General features: G+C 42.2%; 1 protein-coding gene across 3 annotated transcripts in view; it reads left to right on the top strand.

The window, feature by feature from the left end:
• The window catches only part of KRAS (KRAS proto-oncogene, GTPase), a 170,610-nt gene that overhangs the window by 42,353 nt on the left and 105,159 nt on the right, over positions 1-23,098 (top strand). For all 3 annotated transcript variants that reach the window (XM_030214516.1, XM_030214517.1, XM_030214518.1), the window contains exons 2-3: positions 1,627-1,748; positions 14,984-15,162. In XM_030214516.1, the coding sequence (XP_030070376.1) occupies positions 1,638-1,748; positions 14,984-15,162 (290 nt within the window). In that variant the 5' untranslated portion in view covers positions 1,627-1,637. The remainder of the gene's footprint in view (positions 1-1,626; positions 1,749-14,983; positions 15,163-23,098) is intronic.

Genomic DNA, 23,098 nt, shown 5'->3' with positions numbered 1-23,098 from the left:
AAAGCCAGAAGGAAACTGCTAAATCATAAGTTTTCGCGCACACACCCATACCTAAACTTCCTTTTTGAAGCTACTGCTTGAGCCATCAGCCAATCAAATGTCTTCTGCTAATTGTCATGCATACTTCCTTGCAAGCATGCCCTTCTCTCACCGTACATACTGAGCACAAACTTTCAACCACAACATTTACAGATTTTAAACAAGTACTACTATTTTTATTATCATCACTCCCCAGTCTCATTTGCACACCTCCTCCAAATCTCTTCTTGTTAGAACACTGTACTCACCCTGCATTAAGACATCTTCTTGTACCAGGGTTTTATAAAGCACTAGATGTATTTTTCTCTTAAGCAACTTTAGCACAGCCATAATCTGTCTACCATACTTCATAAAGCTAGCAGTAGTGAAAATGCTAAGGCCCTGATGAGAATGACCCATAGACAAGTCAACCCTGGTTTATTGATGAGCTTTTCAAGTCAAAATCATAAGCAAATCATAAGCAAAATATAAGCAAATCATCTATCTACTGGTTCAAATAACCACTATCTACAATGACTCAGAAACACCTCCTACCAACCTTCTTACCCTCCACTGCCTTACCTATCCCTATCCTTTTTCTCATACCTCTTCTATCCCATTTACTCCTTGTTCATTTGTCCTATCACCCCCTTTGTTGATTCTGTTACTATTGATCTCTTGTTACTATGTAAGCCGTATTGAGCCTGCAATGAGCGGGAAAGCGTGGGGTACAAATGTAATAAAATTTCTCGACTTATAGTGCCTTTTAAGCCTTGTTTTGGATACCATATGGACTTTTAAGACTTCAACTGTTAGCAAGTTTTTTTTGTTTTTTTTTTCCCTTTTGCTGTTTTGGTACAATTATCTAGCCTTTTCCTATGTATGGCGCAGGAGTTTTCATGTTGAGTAGGTTTGGTTCTGAAAGCTAAGCAGCTCTTAGTGTGAATGTTAAGAATTTTGATGCCATATCCTTTTTATCCTGATTGTGAATATTGTAAAATATTTCAAGCTTTGCTGGGTTGAAATTTTCTCTCATTTTGTAGATACCTCTTTTTAGTACCTTAGTCTATTGATTTTTTTTTTTTTTTTTTTTTTTTTTCTGTAAGCATGATTGTCATTTTTGTTCTGCTTTGGATGGGGCACCTAGTAAACTACTACTTAACACTACTTAACATTTCTAGAGCGCTACTAGGGTTACGCAGCGCTGTACAATTTAACAAAGAGAGACAGTCCCTGCTCAAAGAGCTTACAATCTAAACAAAAACACCTTGACTTTTTAAATTAGATATTAAAGTGGTGTGTATTTTTTTTCCCTTTAGGGGTATGTTTACTAAGGTGTGCTAGCGCTTCTAACGCACCATTAAATTTAAGGCGCGTTAAACACTAACGCGCCTATACATGTCTATGGGCGCATTAACGTTTAATGTGTGTAAACCATTTACGCGCGTTAAAAACGCTAATGCGCCCATAGCACACCTTAGTAAACATAGGTGTTAGTTTACTATTACATTGTAGTGAGAGCATTGAACATATACTTGTAATGAATCCTGATAGATAAATAAATACAGCGTTCTATTTGTTTCTAATCTTAATTTCTTTTGTTGCAAGGTCTACCAAATATGACGGAATATAAACTTGTAGTGGTTGGAGCTGGTGGTGTAGGCAAGAGCGCTTTGACAATACAACTAATACAGAATCATTTTGTGGATGAATATGATCCTACAATAGAGGTAAGGTGTGTTTTTTTTTTTTTTTTTTTTTTGAAGAGCATAAATAACATATGATGTACTGTTATAGTTATGATGTTTGTCACATATGATGGACTGTTGAATTGACTATGGTCTAAAAATTGAATTCACAACATTTCAAGTTGGACATTTATCCATGCTTTTGAAAACTAATTACCTTTTTTTAAGCCCTGTTTTAGTGGTAACATTGTTTTATTTCACTTGCAACATCAAAAGCTCTCATTTTAGTTGATCAATACAATACTTGTGTAGTCTTGTCACTCTGGGCCCCTCTGATGTGATTAGCCCACTGGAATTCCCCTTTGATCTGGCTGCTTAAGGTTTAGGAGCATCTCTGCCATTACAGTGGTGGCAAGGAATGCTTTTTCCCTGCCTTGCTCTCTCATGAGGTACATAAGTGCCTGGCACATTGGGCAATAACCCACATACCCCTTCTCTTTATAATGGTTCTGTCTGTAATATATTTATTTATTCTTTTTTTCTCAAGCCACTGGTTGGTGTACATAATTATAAACTAATAAAAAAACAATTATAAACATTTGGAAAAGGAAAAAAAATGTTCAGAAGGAAGGAGTGTGGAGAGTTGGGAACGAAATCTTTGAGTAAAATCCAAGTTGTTATTGCTTTTTTGAAGTTAGAATAAGAAGATTCAAGTTGGAGTTTGCAGGGAAGTGAGTTTCAGAGGAAAGGACCAGCATAGGCAAAAGCGGTATCTTGAATAATGTCTAAGCAAAGGACTGAGGAACGGGAAAGAAAAAGGAGTGCTTGTTGCGATGAATTCAAGAAATGTGTAATGGGTCAGAAGTTTGGAAATATATTCTGTTGTGTACCTTTTAAATACCATTGGCTTCCGGTCTTGGCTCATGTAAAATTCAGTGTTCTTCCTTTAGTAAAGGTGTAACATGGTCAAAATGAGTAGATTTTAATAATGTATTTTCACTGCAGTGGATTGAATGAGTTGTAGCCATTTCAAGGAAGACAAAGGGAGACCAGAATAAAGCACTTTACAATAATCCAGATGAGAAATGATGAGAAAAAGAAGATAATGGTCATATTGAGAGGAAGAGTAGCATGTAGTGATCTGATTCTATGAAGAGCAAAACAAGACTATTTGACAACTGCTTCAATTTGTGGACAAAAATACAATTTGTTTTTGAAGACGCCAAGTATTTTAAGTTGTTCGCAGAAGGGGATGGATTTAGGATTGATGAGAGGAGGGGAAGGGGTTAAGAACATGAGGCTTAGTAAAGTGTATAGATGCTCATTTTGAGATATCTAAAAAGAGCTGCTTCTCCTTAAGTCAAGAAGAAAGAGAAGATAAGCAATCGTTAACAGGTTGCATAGTGGACAAGGAGTTAGAGCAAAAATAATCTGAACATCATTGACATATCAGTAGGGACTGCAATCTTTTGAGTAAATAATTGTCAACAGATGAAAATATTAAAAAGGGTGGTGGCAAGAATAGATCCTTTGGGAACACCACAGGTAGAGGTGAAAACAGAAGAGGACGTGTTCTTATGAGAAATTTGAAAAGTGTGATCGGAAAGATTAGGATTTAAACCAATCAAGAGCTGAGCCAGAACGTCCTAGTGATTCAAAAAGGTGTAACAGGATTGTGTGGTCAACTTAGTTAAAAGCAGACAAAAGATCTAAAGAAACACACTCTGGTTTACTAAGTATCGCCAGCGGATGTCCATGCGCTAGTGCCGATAAATGGGCTGTCGGCACTAGCGCATGGACAGCTGCTGGCGCTGCTGCGTAAACAGACCCCTTAGTGATGCTGATCCAAGGAACATTGTATTTAACTCTAGAGAGCTGTCAGTAGAGTTTCTGTGCTCTGACCAGTTCTGAATCCTGCTTAGCAAGGATGCAGAGCTATAGATTTGTCCAAAATCGATGTAAGTTGAGGATGAACTACATTTTCTAGGAATTTTGCAAAGAAAGGAAAATTAGAAATAGGATGGAAGTTGTAGGGATCAGTGAGTTCCAAATGTGATTAATAAACACATGTTTCCACAGAGCAGGGAATTCACCCTGATCCATACTTGTTTGGAAGATGGGAAGTAGTGAAGGCAGAAGAGTAACGGCTAAATGTTTAACTGGAAATACAGGCCAAGGGTAATTTTTTCTGCTGTTAACTATTATAAAAATGCTTTAGCAATAAGGGCACTCAACCATATAGGAAGACATAATAGAAACATTTAAACACCTAAAAGGCATAACGTAATGCACCCAAACAGAGGATTAAAAATTTTATATATATTCTCCTCTGTCGTCTGTGGTTGGGGGGGGGGGGGGGTGTTGTATTTTTTTTTTCCTTTGTGTGTGTGGATGGTGGTAGTTTTTCTTCTAATCTTTCTCTTCCTAGCCCTCTTTACAGCCTTTTCTGGGTTGGAAGGGAGCTATCCCAGTCCTTCAGTTATACCTGGCGCCAATGAGGTAACAGCTGTCTTCAGCCTGTTGCAGCCGAGGCTCCCTCTTAGTCTAGCAGCAGACATCCTGGCTCCTTGGAATTTTTTCCACCTCTCCAAAGAAAACACCCCCCCCCCCCCCCCAATGGAAGGAAGCTTTAGACCAGGTTTGTCCAATTTATAGCCCAAAGGCCAGAACCCTGCCCCCAAGTGCCTTTTACTTGGCCATCAGAAGCCTCCTTTACTGGCTCTATCTGCAGAAGCTCAGTGGGATTCCTGCTTTGTGCAAACTTGAGCCATGCAGTGTTGGAAGTTTGAGTTGGTCTTGCAGTTTCAGATAGCAGTCATTCGGGGAAGCAGGAATCCTGCTGAGCTTCTGTAGCTGGAGTCAGGTGAAGGAGGTGCAACAGGTGATGCATGGTGCAAAGTCCTCTCCCTGATTAAGGGCGCTATAGGAGTGGAGGGGTCCTCTTGGCTACAGTAGGGAGCGATTAATTACCGCTTCCCACTATTTCAGAACATGTGGATGGTTGTCTTATCAATCAGCAGGAGGAGATAGAGAACTAAAAACTAAGCTGAGACATATCTCTATTGGCATCCAGTCCAGTTCCTTAGTATTTTCTATCTCCAGTAGATAGATGGACACACTTTCAGCCTCTGGTTCTGGGCGATTTGCTGCTGGTCCCCAGTTGAGCTTTGTGGGTGGCTTGAGTCTGCCGAGTCATATCTGGAGGTTTTCAGATCCCTGTCTGAGATACCCTGCAAATTTACTTGTTTTCTCCCTTCACCTCTCCGTTGTTTCCTGTGGAGCTCTTCTTTTCCAGCACAACAACCTTTAAAAAAGAAAAAAATAAAGAAGGAAAGAGGTTTCCTGGACAGAGTATTGATCCTGATTCTTTTTCACCTGGGATAAGGTTTGTGGAGACTGTGTACTTAAGAGAAGCAGGCGGCAGTGGTAAGTCTGACTCGGAACTGCTTGGAGGGCTGCAAGTTCTACTTGGTGCAGGGGAGGGTTCCTGACACACTGCTTGGACTGTGATGTGCTGCGCTTGGGCCAGTCAGGGTGAATGGCAACTCTGCAGAGGCAGTTGAGCCGTTTTTCCGCTTTGGGACCCACCGGCTGGCATCGGGGCATTGCATTGTGTACAAGCTGGAAGTCCTGCAGGACATGAGGGGAAACAGTCTGCGGCAACACGTCTTTGGATTTAGCACAGCATCCGAATATGCCGGGGACTTCAGGCTCTGCAGAAGGGCCTGTGCACAGTTTGATGCAGGAGAGCACGGGAACGGGCACCATTTTGTCAGGACCGACTGGCAGTGAGGAACATCCTCTGTCTGATCATATGTAGAGTACAGCCACCATTTTACAACCTCAGGGCCCGACTGAGCATTCAGCTGTGGAATTTATATTGCTCTTACACAGGCCTCTTTACCGAAGCAGGAACAGTCAGAGTTGCTGCAAGGTTCTTCAGTTTGTTGTCAAGCTGCTCCTCCAGCTCCTAAGAGATCTTGTTTAGCCTCGTCTGTCCACTCCCGGAGGTCTCTCGGCTTCTCCCTCCTTATTTGATGTGGCCTCGGTCTATTCAGAGGAGTCATCATTGAAAGAGCCGTTAGGGAGAGCTCCTTCCTGAGGGCAGGGGATGACCAAACTAAGGTTGTTTCATATAGAGAAGGTTTTATCATTGAAGAGCCTTCTACTTCGTTGTCAGGAGTTCCATCTTTGTCAATCATGAGGGTGTTTAGAGGTCATCATAAGGCCTTCCTGATGTGTTCAGACATTCAAGACCTGATTACAGCAGAATGAGTTTGAGAGCGGGAAGTGCCATGACTTGTGTCTACCCATTGGTTCTGGAGGAGAAAAACTGCAGCTTCCCATGGTGGATTCCCATGTTACGGCGGTGACTAAGAAGACCACCTTGCTGTTGAAAGAGGGCATTGTCCTAAATGACCTACAGGATATGAAGATAGAAGGATTGCTGAAACAAGCCTTTGAAGTGGCTTCTTTGGGCCTTAAAGCGACAGTGTGCAGCTTTTTTATGGCTAGAACATACCTGAAGTGGCATCAGCAGTTGGCAACACAAGACAGGCGCCATAATGCCCAGCTGGAAGCAGGGTTGGCCTACTTGGATGCTGTTTATGACACGTTATGGCCAACAGTATGTCTTTTTGTCTGTTATTGCATGTCGGCAACTCTGGTTGTGGCATTGGGCAGGGTATGCAGCATCAAAATTATGTCTTGATAAACTGCCCTTTCGGGGCAAATGGCAATTTGGAAGTGATCTCAGTAACTTGGTGAGGTAACTGGGGGAAACTATGCCACAGTGGTTGCCGGAAGATAAGCCGAAAGCCTCTGGTCATTCTTCCTCAGGTGGCTCTCGATCTTGGTTTCAAGAAGCAGACTGTACCGGCCTCATCAGCAATATGGTTGGAAGTCCCACTTTCAGGCATGCCTGGCTTTCTTTTGTACAGACAGAAAGTCCTCCTTTCAGGCAGATAGTGCCCAGTGCTTCCAGAGTTTCAAAATTGATGCAAGCCTCTTCCATTCTTCCAGTGGGAGGACGTCCAGGAGTTTCATGAGGTATGGGCCAAAACCACGTCAGACCAGTGGGTTCTGGATATTCTTACAGAAGGTTACAAGTTGTAGTATTCCTGCCTGGTTGCTCCTCTCTTCTTGAAGTCTCCCTGTCAAAAGGGAAGCAAAGCGGTTGAGGTTCAGGCCATTGTAGATTCCTTGCTGGCCATTGTTCCAGTTCCCCAGACCAAACAAGGTAGATACTCACTCTGGCTACATCATTGTCCTAAAGAAAGAAGGCACCTTTCGTTCTGTCTTTAGATATCAAAGGTCTAAATCACTGCCTTAGTGTGCCCCACTTTCACATGGAAACACACCTTGGTTCAGGTAGGAGAATTTCTCAAGGAGGCGTACTTGCTTATATACCCATGTGGCTACTGCATCAGAGGTTTTTGTCTTGCAGCGCTAGGCCGTCACTTCCAGTTCAGGGTTTTGCTTTTCAGTCTCTCCACAGCACCAAGAATGTTTGCCGAGGTTATGATGGTAGTGGCCTTCCTTTGGTGCCAGGGAAGCAGAGTTCACCACTTATCTCACCAACTGGCTCATTCATGCATTGCCCTATTTAGATAGTGTGGTGGTGACGGAGAAAGTTGTCAGTCTCTGCAGTCATTGGGTTGGGTGATTTAATTTTGAGAAGAGCAGATGCTGGATTATATGGGCATTCTATTTGACACAGCAAGGGACAGGACCTTCCTCACAGAACGCAGGAGGTTGAAGCTGGTTAATCAGATTTATCTTCTCAATCAAGGCAAGCCCAGTGTCTGGGATTACATCCAGGTTCTGGGGTTAATGACAGCAGCGATGGAAGTGGTGCCATGGGCAAGGGCTCATATGTGGCTATTACGGGAGTCTCTTAGCCACTGGTGTCACAGAAGTATGACTTTCATCTTCCTTGGATGCTGGTTGCCAGACGGAGTATGCAGTGGTGGTGGTTGCCCAGGAATTTGACTGTCTGAGCTCCCTTTCTGATAGCACAGTGGGAGGTGGTGACAACAGACACCAGCAGGTCAGGTTGGAGAGCTCATTGCAAGTTCCATCTGGCACAGGGCACCTGGACGGAACAGGAGTCTCGGTTGTTGATAAATCACTTGGAACTCAGGGCAGTCAGAATGCCTTACGTGACTTCACTTCCTTTCTGGTAGAGGCCCAATATGAGGTTTGTCCAACAACTCGGTGGCTTATATCAGCAAGCAAGGTGGAACCCACAGCCATCTGATGGCGGTGGAGGCAGTCTCCCTCTTGAATTGGGCAGAGAAAGATCTTCTGTGCTTGTTGACAGCTCACATCATTGAGTCCTTGAATGTGGAGGTGTACTTCCTCTGCAGGCACTCTTTTTGGAGTTGGGAGAATGAGAACTATCCAGCCAGGGTTTGCAGACCGATTAGGTTCTCCGCTTGTGGACTTAATGACTACAAAAATGAATGCCAAAGTGCCCAAATTCTTCAGCCTTTGGAAAAAATGGGGCGTAATTGGGATCAATGTCCTACTGCAGCCCTGGCTGGAGACACATCTATTGTATGTCTTCCTTCCTTGGCCCGTGGTAGGCTGTATGTTGAAAAGGATCACATTGCGAGAGTCGAATAATTCTCGTAGCCCCAGATTGACTGTGGAGGCTGTGGTACATGGACCTGATTCAACTACTGGATGGAGATGTTCTCCATCTTCCGCAGGTACACGGCCTACTGAAGCAAGGTCCGGCACTCATGGAGGATCCTTGCCTCTTTGGTTTTATGGCTTGTCCATTGAAAGGGTTCAGTTGAGACTAAAAGGCTATTCTGATCGGTCATTGCTACCTTCCTTCGGGCTCAGCAATGCTCTACATCCATGGAGGATGTTCGAGGGCTGGTGTTCTCAGCATGGACTTCTTTCCTTCTCTGCTCAGGTTGTGCATATCCTAGCATTTCTGCAGGGCAGGCCTTATCTCTCTTATTTGTTCTGTTTGTCCTGATTAGATTGTAAGCTCTGTTGAGCCTGGACTGTCTCTTCATGTTGAAGTGAACAGCGCTGCGTACATCTAGTAGTGCTATAGAAATAAGTAGTAGTAGTAGGAAATAGGCTTAGGAGGAATCTAAGAAAATACTCTTTCACTGAAAGGTTGGTGGATCCGTGGAATGACCTCCCTGTGGAGGTCATGGAGACCAGGACTGTCAGAATTTGAGAGCTTGGGAGAGGCACGTGGGATCTTTTAGGAAGAGGAGTTAGGAGTTACTGAGGATAAGCAGACTGGATGGGCCATTTGGCCCTTATCTGCTGTCATTTTTCTATGTTACTCTGTTTCTGTGTAATAAAATAATAAAAATCCCATCACTGTTATTGCTACCAAGTGTTACATATTAATGGGCATTTGCTTTAAACTGATTGTTTTTAATTTATCTAGACCTTACATGCACATGGTAATGCTTTTTAAACCCAAAGGCGAATCCTAAGGGTGGTTGAACAATTGTGTATAAACTGTTTTGTTTCTGACTTTACTTGTTTTGGACTGCTTTGGGTCCTACTGATTTGTACATCTTCTGTCTAGAATTTTGAAAGATGGAAATGAGGAAATAAAAATTGTTTTGGATGTACTCTGTAGAAGTTGACTCTCGCAATGTGTATGTGTGGATACCTGTGGGCATGTGATGATATTTAAAATGTGATCATACCATGCCTTTGTGGTTGTGTTCCACTAATAAGTTAAAACGATTAACTGGCTTTCTTGAAAGGATTATATAACCTTTTGGATGCGTAACTAGGAGCAAAACCATACACCAGTTTTTGCATTATCACAATTCCTCATATACAGCCACAACACAATTAGGGTGGGTAGTGCTCACAGTGAGCTCCTTTTTATTGTCGACCAGATAGTGTGTGTTCAGTTTTGGCACAGTATAAGTCATCGCAAGAACAAAATATAAGAGAACCAATGCATTAGGAGCTTATAGCCCATTTAGTTGTGTTTAAACAAATGAGAAACAAAATATTTATTATTTTGACTTGTCCCTGAAACCATGCTCAAAAAAGAATAATCCATTTGTGTATGTAAAACGTAAATTTCTACAAAACAGATGAAGTGAAGATGGGATTACGTGTGCCCCAATGAAAGGAGAGTTTAATTTTACTTCCATTTCCCAAGGCAGATTACAGCAGTTAAGATGAACCTGTCTGGAAACAGGATATCCTCACTTAGGGGTCCTTGTACCAAGCTGCAGGAAAAAGGACCCTGCGCTAGCGGTGGGTGCCCTCTTTCCCGCTCGCCAGGGCCCTTTTTACCGCTGCAGGTAAAGCCCCTAGCACACATGCACACGTATGGCCATGCAGCAGGGACCCCTTACTGCCACCCATTGAGGTGGCGATAATGGCTCCCGTGCTAACCCGGCGGTAACCAGGCTGTCCGCATCAATTATCGCCACGCAAGCCATTTCCGGGGGGGGGGGGGGGGGTATTTTTTTCCCCGGAAATGGCACGCACTCAGGGCGGGACTACCGCCGGCAGCCATGTTAGGCTGACGGTAGTCTTGGAAGAGCGAGCGGTATGCCCGCTTTGGGCTACTGCTACTGTGTAAAAGGGCCCCTTAAATTTGCTGTATTGTATATAGAACAGTGTAGAAAAATGAGAACAAAATACAGAGTTTTTATAAGTGCTGGTTCTACAATAATTTTTAAAGCTGTTTTAGTGATATTCAGTTTTATTTCCTAACATATATCTAGATAATGGGAAATTTTCAAATAAATAAAAAAAGCTGTCAAGTTTAAAAAAAACAAACTTCCTTTTAAGGCACTGCCTATCCAACTGGAACAGCTTTAGACTTTTTACAGATGGATCGTGTATAGGCAGTCCTTTATTTCTAATAATCGTATGCTATTGTTTTCAAAAGGCGACGAAACAGTGTGACAAGGCGGTGGCCGTAGCTAGAAGGTTGTTAGGCTGTATAGAGAGAGGTGTGACCAGCAGAAGAAAGGAGGTGTTGATGCCCCTGTATAAGTCGTTGGTGAGGCCCCACCTAGAGTATTGTGTTCAGTTTTGGAGGCCGTACCTTGCAAAGGATGTAAAAAGAATTGAAGCGGTGCAAAGAAAAGCTGCGAGAATGGTAAGGGATTTGCGTTACAAGACGTATGAGGAGAGACTTGACCTGAACATGTATACTCTGGAAGAAAGGAGAAACACAGACATTCAAATATTTGAAAAGTATTAATCCGCGAACAAACCTTTTCCGGAGATGTGAAGGCGGTCGAACGAGAGGACATGAAATGAGATTGAAGGGGGGCAGACTCAAGAAAAATGTCAGGAAGTATTTTTTCACGGAGAGAGGAGTGGATGCTTGGAATGCCCTCCCGTGGGAGGTGGTGGAAATGAAAATGGTAACAAAATTCAAACACGCGTGGGATAAACATAAAGGAATCCTATTCAGAAGGAATGGATCCTAAGGAGCTTAGCCGAGATAGTGCTGGGCAGACTTATACAGTCTGTGCCAGAGCCAGTGGTGGGAGGCGGGGCTGGTGGTTGGGAGGCAGGGATAGTGCTGGACAGACTTATACGGTCTGTGCCCTGAAGAGAACAGGTACAAATCAAAGTAGGGTATACACAAAAAGTAGCACATATGAGTTTGTCTTGTTGGGCAGACTGGATGGACCATGCAGGTCTTTTTCTGCCGTCATTTACTATGTTACTATGTTTTGTTTTGGGTGAACTAAAATGGAGGAGTGGCCTAGTGGTTAGGGTGGTGGACTTTGGTCCTGGGGAACTGAGGAATTGAGTTCGATTCCCACTTCAGGCACAGGCAGCTCCTTGTGACTCTGGGCAAGTCACTTAACCCTCCATTGCCCCATGTAAGCCGCACTGAGCCTGCCATGAGTGGAAAAGTGCGGGGTACAAATGTAACAAAAGAAATGGTGGCAAGATCTGCTTACTGCTGGCAAGCTTCGCCTACTGGCTTCAGCCCACATAATGAGCTAGATAGGCTCATGCCATCTCCTGTCTTAATCTAACCTCCTTGGTTCTCACATACTAGCCTTGGTGGTGGTGGGCCTCAGGTGGCTTTGGCTGCAGAATTGTTTGTTTGGTAGCGTCTCCAAGTTGCATCTTATACTGCTTATCCCAGAAAGACTGGATTTTCACCAAGTCCATTTAATAATGGTCTATGGATGTTTCCTTTAGGAAGCCGTCCAAACCTTTTTAAAACTCCGCTAAGCTAACTGCCTTTACCACATTCTCTGGCAATGAATTCCAGAGTTCAATTACATTTTGAGTGAAGAAACATTTCCTCCGATTCGTTTTAAATTTACTACATTGTAGCTTCATCACATGCCCCCTAGTCCTTGTATTTTTGGAAAGCGTAAACAGACGCTTCACATCTACCCATTCAACTCCACTCATTATTTTTTTTTTTTTTTTTTAAATTTATATTTATTAGTATTTCAATAATCACAAGCCAATACCACTTGAGAAGGAAAAAAGCATCCAAAGAGTACTAATTTACAAAGGAAAGTAACACAATTTTCTTCAGAAAAAAAAAAAAAAAAAAGAGAAAACATCTCCTTTTTAGATGCTTTAAAGTCCACAAATAGGGAGTCCAAGTATTCAAAATACTGGAGATATAAGGAAAAGAAATTAAACATTTCAAGTAAATTGTTACCAAAACTAAGACATCAGCATTCCAGACAAGGTATATATTCATTTACAGAGCTTTCTTAGATGTTAAAAAGGAACTTAAATGGGAAGGGTCAAAATACACATATTTGACATTCTGATAATTAACCAAACATTTGCAAGGATATTTTAAATAAAACGTTGCTCCTAATTGGAGAGTCTCTTGTTTCAACTGCAAAAACTTTTGCCTACGCTTCTGCGTATCTCTCGACAAATCCGGGAAAATCCGTGTTTGTAACCCTCTAAAGGTTTTTTCTTTCTTTAGGAAAAATTTCTTTAATATCCATGATTTGTCAGAGGTCAACGCCACAGTAGCAAGTAAAGTTGAAGCTGTAATTATTTCATTATCTGATCTTTCTAACAATGCAGATACATCTATTGCCTGATTACTTGGAAGTTGTTCATCTTTTTTACCCGGGATATAAAAAACCTGGGAAATAGGAGGGAGTTGATCTTCACCAATTTCCAAGACCTCTCTGAAATAATTTCTTAACATTTCCCGTGGGGAAATCAGAGGCTAAGCAGGAAAATTTATAAAACGTAAATTATTATTTTTAAGATTGTTTTCAAGAAACTCCGATTTCCTCCTTTGGTTTACCAAATCTTTAACAATTGTTGTTTGCACAGATTGTATATATTGTAATTCTTTCTCAAAATTTTCAGTTTGTGAGGCCACAGTATTAAGTTTAATTTCTACTTCTTTCAATTTCCCATCCAATAAAACAATTTCTTCTGACATTTTTTTTGTCTGAGGGCATAAAGCCCTACCAAGTTCCACAATTAGATGCCAAAGATTGTCTAAAGTTACTTCAGTAGGTTTTTTGAAAGGAAATATATCTTCTGTCTCAGTGTGTATCGGACTTACATTCCCATTTGTTCCTACGGTCTCCTCAGTGGTTCTTCTCTGTATGGGAGCAGTTAAGGTGGGAGTTAACAAACTTCCCAAACCTTCCATCGAGGATAGAATAGCCTCCCGTTCCTCTCCGCTACCTGACCCTCCGGTCTTCGCGTCTGAGTGCGCACTCTTCGGGGAACTGCTTCCAATTGGCTGAGGAGGCGGTTCTCTGCCGTCTGGGCTCAACGAAACTTCCAGCCCTGTGTTCGCTTCACTTTCTCCAGCTAGTGTGCGAACAAGCGGGCCACCCATTGACGGAACAACCATGCCTGCGGCTCTCTGCAAAAATGGTTCGATAGAACCAAGAGAAGGTACATTTCTCGGCTGCTGGGAGGCAGTCGCCGCAGCCCTTCCCCTCCTCTTAGGCATAACAACGATATTTTTTTTCAGGAAAGGGAGAGACGAAAAAACGCGTCCGTCCTAATCGGCGGCCATCTTGGACTCCCTCCACTCATTATTTTATAGACCTCTATCATATCTCCCCTCAGCCGCCTTTTCTCCAAGCTGAAGAGCCCTAGCCGCTTCTGCTGAACTTCAGTCAAGCCTGTTTCTGCTTTAGAACAGGGCAAGGGTTGCTACTCTGTTTTTTGGTGCCAAAGAATGGTTAATTTTGAATCTCAAAGGAGTCCTTACCTCTCTGGTATTGTGCTTCTGCATCCAGACCTTGTAGCCTTAGTAAACCTGAAGTTTCTCACATCCTTGGATCTGTCAAGCTTGTTTTCACATACCTATCGGGGAAGCATATTGAGGAGTTCCAGGCTGCGCCAATTCGTATATCAATATCAGTGGAAAGTTTAGAATCTCTCCTAACTGCTGGTAAGGTGACATAACCCACTGGTCTGGAAGGACTCATAAATTAACAAGTATAAATAACTTCACCTTTAAAGGGCAACAGCAATTCCAAAAATCACTGTGAAAGAAGGGGCTGCAAGTAAGGTTGTAAATATAGACTCCTTTTTAAAGAGGAGAGAGAAAAAAATCAAATATTGCTTGCTTGATAATTGGGGATGACACCCCATCTTTTATCAGAAAAAGGCTTAAAAAAAAAACCACAATGCTTTTATATAGGAGTATTGGTATATAGTTTATTTCAGAGTACAACTTTGTTCTAAGCTGCTAATTTCAATTGTTTACCTCTTCAAACAAGTGTCCTGATGTGTAAGGTATTTTTAAATTGTTCGCATACTGAGTGAGTTAGTTTAGCTTGACAAATGTTGTTGACAGTTTTTATGCATTGTATTTTCATATCCAACACTTCTAAAAAAGACAAAACAAAATCTTGCTGTTCAGGACATTTGCTTGGAAAGGTAGGTTATTGTAAACAGCTTTGTAGCTTTCTGCAGTATTTCTGTGAATCTGATAGCCCAGTATAAGATGATCTCAGTTTCTAAGGCCTTATTCTAAGGCCATTAAATGGGTTAACTGTCCTATATGAATACAGTAGACTTATATCAGGCTTATTGTGGCTTTTTTTTTCTTAGTGAAATTGAACAGTAACTTCCATTGATTTTTTTTTTTTTGGCATTAAAGACTTGATCATGATGTCTCCAATGTTTTCCAGTTTGATAAAGTACTAATGCCTGCACTGATTTGTCTGGCAGGAAGCATAGTAGTTTCTGATGCTAGGTTTACTTAAAAATGTTCTACAGGCACAAACATTGAAAACCTATTGAATCTTTTATATTAACAAAAATATTTTCTCCCTTCTCAGGATTCCTACAGAAAGCAAGTAGTAATTGATGGAGAGACCTGTCTTTTGGACATTCTCGACACAGCAGGTCAAGAAGAGTACAGTGCAATGAGGGACCAGTACATGAGGACAGGGGAGGGCTTCCTATGCGTGTTTGCCATAAATAATACTAAATCATTTGAAGATATTCACCATTATAGGTGGGCTTTATAAGAACTGTTGAATTAATGATGGTACTGACTACAGTTTTTACAGAAGAATTTGTTTTCTTGCTATCCAAATGTTTAATGATTTGGGGTAGATAAATCAAAACTTAGTAGCAATGTACACACCGCTTGCAAATCTGTGAAGATGAAATCTATGTGGAATCAGTTCAATTAGGAAAGTTTAGCTTTTGGGTCAGTCTGTATCAAGTGGACCAATTCTAGAAATCATCTCTACATGACCATCTTTACTTTTGATTAAACTTTGTATATATGTTCTTGGAGGTTTCAGACTACAGTCTGCAAAACTTTAGAACAAGATTCATTCTAGTTGCACAATTATGGTCACTAAAATAAGTAATGTTTGCAATTATGTATTGCTGCACAATAATAATGCAAAATTAGCAGTCTTTTATTTTCTTTTGAACAGCATAATTTAGCAACCTGAAATTCACCCATTTAGGTCAATTTTTTATTGCTGAATATGAATATTTTATTTTTGAGGCTCACTTTTCAGCATTGATCTTAAATTTGATTCACTGTAGTCTGAAAAAGTTTGTTTGGACTAAGCTCCCTCAATACAGCACAATCCTATAATTCTCACCTCCAACGTTCTAATGTGCCTGGGACTGTGCCTCCCTCGGAGGTGGTCTGCTAGGCAGGCACGCACCGCGTGTTTCCCTACTCCTCCTCCCCCTGCCTTCCTTCCGTGACCCTGTCAACCCCCTCTTCCCGCCAAAAACCGTCCCCCTCCGCACAATTACTCCCTTACCATGAGGTGTCAGAAAAAGACTCCACGAGTCCCCTCTCCCAGATTAGAGCAGCAGGAGAAGCCAATAAAGATCCCGAAAACAGACTAATCCTTGCAGGTGAAACCGATGCTCGGACTCTGAATGAACCTCGAAATCCGTGCCCACGACGAGGCAAGGAAGATTGAACATACGCGTCATCACTATTTTGCGCAATGTCGCAGTTCTGTGACGTATGAGAGTACATGGTGACTGGTAGCTGGGAGCCGAAGAGGAAGCATGGTGGAGGGGGTGAAGAAGAGAAGGTGGCTGCGCGTGAGTTGTCGCGGTCCACGGAGGATCCTGAGGAGACCGAGGAGGAGTGGGTTGGGCCGACAAAAGTGGAGCACATGCATTGGGCAGAGGACGCGACTCGAACCTCTTCCTCCACTCTCTCCCCTGACGTCACCATCCGCTTCTGAGACCCCCGGGAAGCCTATCAGAGTTAAAAACACCTGGGTGCTGCTCCGGAGCCTGATGGTCTTACGCCTGTGCTCCTACGATGCGCTGGTGCAGCGGAACCAGCAGGTGAGTCCTGGAGACACGGAAGGAACATAGGAGACAACTTTAAAAGACTGAAGGAACCGAAAGTGTTAAACAGGGGGAGGGGGGGAGTTGTGAATGAATGAAAGAAAGGAAAACAATCTGAATGCTGGCCATTAGGACACAGGGTGGATAGAGTTTTAAAAGACTGAAGGAACCGAAAGTGTTCAACGGGGTGGGGGGGGGGGGGGGGGAGTTCTGAATGAATGAAAGAAATGAAAATTTACGAGACGAAGACAATCTGAATGCCGGGCATTTGGACACAGGGTAGATAGGAGACTTTTAAAAGAATGAAGGAAGTGAAAGTGTTACATCTTGGGGGAGGGGTGAGGAGGAAAGCGGTGGGGTATCCGGATACTGGGCGTTAAGGCCACTTGGGTAGATAGACTTTTGAAAGACTTAAGAAGTCAAAGTGTGGAAAGGAGGAGGAAAAGGATGGGAGGAAGGAGGAGGGAAGGGGGTGAGGGGTGCAAGGAACAGGGGAGGGGGGCCCTGCCGCACACTGTTTCTCACACACGCACACTGTCACACAGACAGTCTCACTCTGTCACACACTTGCACATTCACTCTAGCTCTCTCTCTCACACCACTCTCACACACACTCTCTCAAACATACACACTCCCAGGAAAACCTTGCTAGCGCCCGTTTCATTTGTTCCAGAAACGGGCCTTTTTTACTAGTATAATATAAGAAATGCTTATATTCTGCTGCAAACTGAAGAACAGCTCAGCGCAGATTACAATCAGGAGGACTAGCTATAGTTAGTGAAGATATATACACAGAAAAAAAGAAATTTTAGCAACAATAATTACTCAAACAAGTATACTTTAATTTTCTAAATCTCAAATAACAAACCTTGGATCTAAGTCTTAAGAGGAAGGGCATTCAGACAACTTGAGGCTTGATGAGAAAAAGAGGTTACATAAAATATTTTAGGTTTTAAGTTTTTGCCGATGGGTAGTGGGGAATCAAAGTTATTTGAACACAAAGATTTTTTTTTTTTTTTAAGTGATGGTAATTCTACAAACAAAGTTAAATATTCCAGTGCCTGACCCTGAAAATGTTAAACAGAAATACACATTTTAAAATAACATCCTGCCTGAATAAGAAGCTAGTGCAGAATAGTCAATAAAGGAGTAACAGTTTTAAGTTTACCTATTTCAAAAATCAACCTAGCTGCTTCATTTTGTAACGTTTGTAGCCATTTAATCGAAATATCAGGACAACCCAAATAAAGCAAATTATAATAATCCAATTGTGACAAGTTGAAGATGCTCTTGCAGAAAATTATTTTTAATACGATGAAGTTGACATATTTTGAAAAATATTCTCTGCACTAAGGGGCCCTTTTTATAAAGCTTTGGTAAGCACTAACACATGTTTACTGCAGCAAAAAAATGGCTTACCGTGGAGCACGCTGAGATTGGGGATGTGCCCACACTACCCACATTCTTTAAAATTATTTATCTTTTTTAGGATCTAGGGGCAGAGAGTGGGCGTGTTCTGCACTAATCAGTTAACGGATGGCCATTGCTGCTTGCTAACAGATTAGCACAGGTTTAGCATGCGAGTCCCTGCCACCATAGGAGCCGACTCTGTGGGTGCTTGAGCACCCCCAATATTGAGATAATTCTTTGTATGTGTCAAAGGAAGGGTTATTTCCACTGGGCTTAGCACCCCCAATAATTTTGAAAAGTTGGCTCCTGTGTCTACCATTTACACATAAGGTGGTAGTAGGGGCTCGTGCTAATGACCACACGCCAGTGAGAAAACTAGCATGTGGTCATTAATAGGAAAATAGGAAAATTGACCATTTTACCCAAGTGGTAAAAATGACCTTAGCACTTGCGTAAGGGTGCACTAAGACCACTTTTTACTGCTGTTTTGGTAAAAGGGCCCCTAAGCTTAAAGTCTGCAGTGATAGTAGTAGTATATCAATAAACGAGGGTCTAATATAATTCCTAGAATTCTCAAAAAGGGTTCTAATGCAAAATCCTTATTTTCAGTTGGAATCTTAATACAAAAAGAATCTGAAGTTTGGCAGTATAAAACCTCAACTGAAAATATTCCATCTTTTGAAAACACAAATTAATTGTTGGTACACTATCCATTAAGGATGCAGAGAAATGAACAAGTAATGTAATATCATCTGCATATGAATACAGACTAACCTCCGAGGGAAAAAAATCTTTCCAATGTGTACATCGCAATATTACTTAGAATTGGGGAGAGAAGATCCCTGAAAGATTCCACATTCTGTCCTCCAAATAGTTGAAACTGTAGATCCCATTGTTAGTCTATAAGGTCTATGTTTTTAAAATGCTTCAAACAGTTCCATACTGTCCCAGTAATTCCAAACGCAAAATTCAAAAGCACTGTATCATCAATAAGATCAAAGGCTGATGACAGTTCAAATTGCTTCATGGCTTTTAAAAGGAGTCCAAATTTCAGCTGTTAAAGCACCTAAAAGTATTCAGTACTAAAACCTGAATGAGTCTGCATTAAACTACTATTCTCCTGTTTACTAAGCCACACTGGCGGCTGTTATGTGCTAATGCCACCTGTGTCGGCATTGCTGTGCGGCAGCCGCTAGCGCGGCTTAGTAAACAGGGGTATGTTTTTCCAAATATTCTTCCAATTACTTAGCTACAATCCCCTCCATTATTTTAGTAAAAATAGAATATTTTGCTATAGATTTATAAGTAGCTGGATCATTTCCAAAGAAGAATTCTTCAAAATCAGGTAACTAGTTTACCCATAACATTTGGGAATGATCATGTTTTAAACAATCTGCCAAAGTTGGGAAAATCCATACTTTGAAGAGCGCGAGTGCTGTTTTTAGCACATAACTAGGACAAACATGACAACCTAGTTCACAATGACCTTAAAAAAATCTCTTCCACAATGCCATTACCTCATTAAACTTGATGTTGAAAAATTCTTCCCAGATACGATCTCCTGGTATAACAAAATTTGAGTTATTTAATGACATGTTTACATAAGACTCATTCAATAAAGATTCCTCCCTGATAATCTCAAATTAAATAATAATTTGCTAACTTGTTGGCAACAAGGTTGCTAACATATGGTTAAAAAACTTGTCTTTGAATGCATATTTACTGAGAGATACTTTGCTGAAAATGTGCAAAAAAACATTTATGCAAAATTTTGCTCTGTTAGGTGCAAATTTCCCAGTAGGAGTCTTGTCAGATTAGTTTCTTTCCAATTCTATTGAAAAGATCTTTTTTACTGCTAGAATCATGGTTTTTGTTTTTTTTGGACCAGAAAGATGTGTGGCTCAAAATCAGATCAAAACTAACCAAGATTTATTTGCACAGTTTAAGTTCTAATATTCTGTCAAGTACAATATAGAAGTATTGCTTGACAAACTGTTTTAAAAGTCTGGCCTATCTTAACATTTTGAAATGAATGCAGCAATCAAACATATAAATGGCAAGTGACCGACTCGCCTGCAAATGTGCAGTAGAGACTTCCCTCTCTGTCCCGCCCTCGCGTCAAGACGTGATGATGTCAGAAGGCGGAACAGAGAGGGAAACGGAGTTGGAGTCACTGTCGGACGCTGCCGCCTGGAAACGAACATTGCGCGCACCAACCTCCACAATCTCCCGCCCTCCTCCGTATTGGGCCCCCTGCACTGACCTGACAGCGCCTCTCATCTCCGTGTGGAAGCGCTGCAGGCAGCAGCAGAGTGATATACTGCTGCCTGCAGTGCTTTCACATGGAGGTGAGAGGTGCTGTCAGGTCAGTGGAGGGAGCGGCGGCAAGGAGGGTAGCTGAAAATCTCGCCCTTTTTAACGGGCTTAACAGCTAGTGTTAAACATAGCAGAGGCATAACATTTATTCATGGCTCAATTATACCGGCAAAGTTGGCAGAAACAATGAAACAATAGCAGCCTTTTTATGTTTAAATCATTTTTATTGGTTGTAACAAACAAATAAGACCTTTCTTCGTCAACAATAAAATTATACATAAATTAGCCAACCAACAGGCTGAAACAAGTTTCCATATTACTGTGTAGTATTTACATTTTCTCCCCTTCCTTCCCACCTAAGGACCCTTAATACTCCCTAAATCTTATCGCATGCTAACATTATAAATGGAACAAAATCAGCATTAAACAAACAGCTGGCTAAATTATTCCAGAATAAACTCTTTTGTTCAGCTTTGTCATATACAAGTTATTTAACTATATTAATCTTGAGGAGTACCCTACCCAACCTCCCTGCCCTGTCCCTCCCTCCCTTGCCCTGTCCTCCCCCCCCTCCCCCCCCCCCTTGTGCTCCATTACTAAGTCAACTGCATTTATAGTTTAATACACACAGAAAGTCAACATTTGAGGAATTGGCATCTCTCCTTGTGTATTGCTTGCCCGTCTTTCAGTAAATACTGAGCCATCTTTACCATTATCCAATGCCCCTCTATTTATTGGCAAGCCTATAAGACCTTGCCTAGGCTTTAGAAGTTCAACAATAGGCCTTGTGCCTTAATCGGGAGAGTAATCCAAAGCATTTCCCACTGAGCCTTGAACTTGAGACCTGCGGGGCTTTCCAGATCAGATACCCCACATCTGTCTATTCTCATTTGTCGCACCATTTGTGCTCGCCAGGCCTGTAAGGGAGGTATTTCTTTTGCCCTCCAAAATTGTAGTATTGTGGTTATTCCAAAATATATGGCCATCTTGGCAAATGCCTTAAAGCCCTCTGTCGCCTCTGTGGTTAGTTTAAAGCGGTTAAATAAGATTAGGGGATCGTGTATGAAAGTGCAATTCCATAATTGGTCTATTCCCGCTATGATCTGCCTCCAGAACTTTCCAACCAATGGGCATCCCCAAAACATGCCCCAGTGAGGCCGCTCCCTGATTACATTTGGGGCAGGTTCCCGTAGTATTAAACCCTGCTCTTTGCGCTCTGTAAGGAGATATGTGTGTTCTCAACAGCCATCTATATAACCTCTCTCTCTGGGGTATGGAAAGGCGTTGCTTATACATAGCTTTCAAATATAATCTACATTCTTCCTCTGTAAAAGTACAACCCAAGTCCCCTGACCAATCTCGTGCAAGCTGTCTAAAATCTAGCTCTGCAGTAGTGTCTTTCAATTGTTGATGATGGAATCTCAATGGTATTGAGAGTTGCGCTCCTAAAGTAAACTCCTCGGAGAGAACCTCAACCACATCCTCTGTGAGAGCAGTCCACTCCAGGGAAGCCACATAGTGACTCAGTTGACGGTATGCAAAGTGGTGCGTCGGTGGGATCTTAAATCGATTCTGAAGCTCTAGATATGAGAGAATTTGTCCCTGATCCGTAACTAAGTGTGCCAGGTATACTATCCCCTTTTTTGCCCACCTATTAAAGATGCTAACCCCTTGACCTGGAGGGAACGCTGGGTTATCACATATGGACAACCAGGGGGACGTTCGGGCCGAGAAATGATAACGTCTGCACACCCATCTCCATGTTTCCCTTAGGGGCCTCAGTAGGGGATGTCTCTTGAATGCTCCACTAGGCATTGGCATTCCAGTATGGAGCAGGTGACTAAAATGTATGTTTGGGAACATCATCGTCTCCACTGGTGTAATGGAAAACTCAGATGTCCCTCGATACCAGTCATTTATGTGCCTCATGGAACTTGCGATTGTCAAGAACTTAATGTTCATAAGTCCCATGCCGCCCCCCTCCCTTGGGCTTGTCATCAGGTAGTATGGAATTCTCGGCTTCTTCCCCTGCCAGAGGTACTTTTGCAATAAGCGTTGTAAGGACTTTTCATCTTTTCGCTTCAGAAACAGTGGTAATTGTTGGAAGACGTATAGCCACTTGGGAGCTACCATCATATTAAACAGCGCTATTCTTCCCCATATTGTAAGTGGTAATTCCCTCCACATAAGCAACTTATTTTTAGTCATCTCTATCAGTGGACCTATGTTTTCCCTATACAGAGAGGCCCCATCTCTGGTTATATACACTCCTAAATATTTCATTTTGGTTGTCTCCCATCTCAGTAAAGCCTCTCCTTGCCAATTAAATTTTATGTCACTATCCATGGACATCGCGCACGATTTTGAGAGGTTAAGGCCAAACCCTGATAACTGCCCATATTCCTGAATCAACGCCAAGGCAGTCTGGAAGGATTCCTGTGGGTTAGTTAATACCAGCAGGACGTCGTCAGCATAAGCTAAAGCTCGAACTTCCTGCTCCCCTAATCTCACCCCCCTAATTCCCGGGTCTGAATTTAGATGTCGTAGTAGGGGTTCTAGTGTAAGGTCAAACAAAAGTGGGGAGAGAGGGCAGCCCTGACGTGTTCCCCTGCTTATTGGAAATCCCTCTGAGATCCCCCCGTTTGCTGTGACATGGGCTTTCATACCGAAATATAGGGCCTTTATGGTTCTCTTCATTTCTGCTGGGATTCCAATCCAGTCTAAAACATAAAATAAAAAGGTCCATTCGACCCTGTCAAAAGCCTTTGAGGCATCGAGGCTCACCAGTATTCCTGGGGTCTCCTCATGCCGGCACTTTGCCATTGCTAGGAGGACCCTTCGAATATGTGTGACCGAGTGCCGTTTAGGGATGAATCCCACTTGTGTAG

The sequence above is a fragment of the Microcaecilia unicolor genome, chromosome 9 (assembly GCF_901765095.1).
Source record: "Microcaecilia unicolor chromosome 9, aMicUni1.1, whole genome shotgun sequence".
NCBI classification, from domain to species: Eukaryota; Metazoa; Chordata; class Amphibia; order Gymnophiona; family Siphonopidae; genus Microcaecilia; species Microcaecilia unicolor.
The sequence above is the reverse complement of the archived record's forward strand: the minus strand, read 5'-3'. Positions and strand labels throughout refer to the sequence as shown.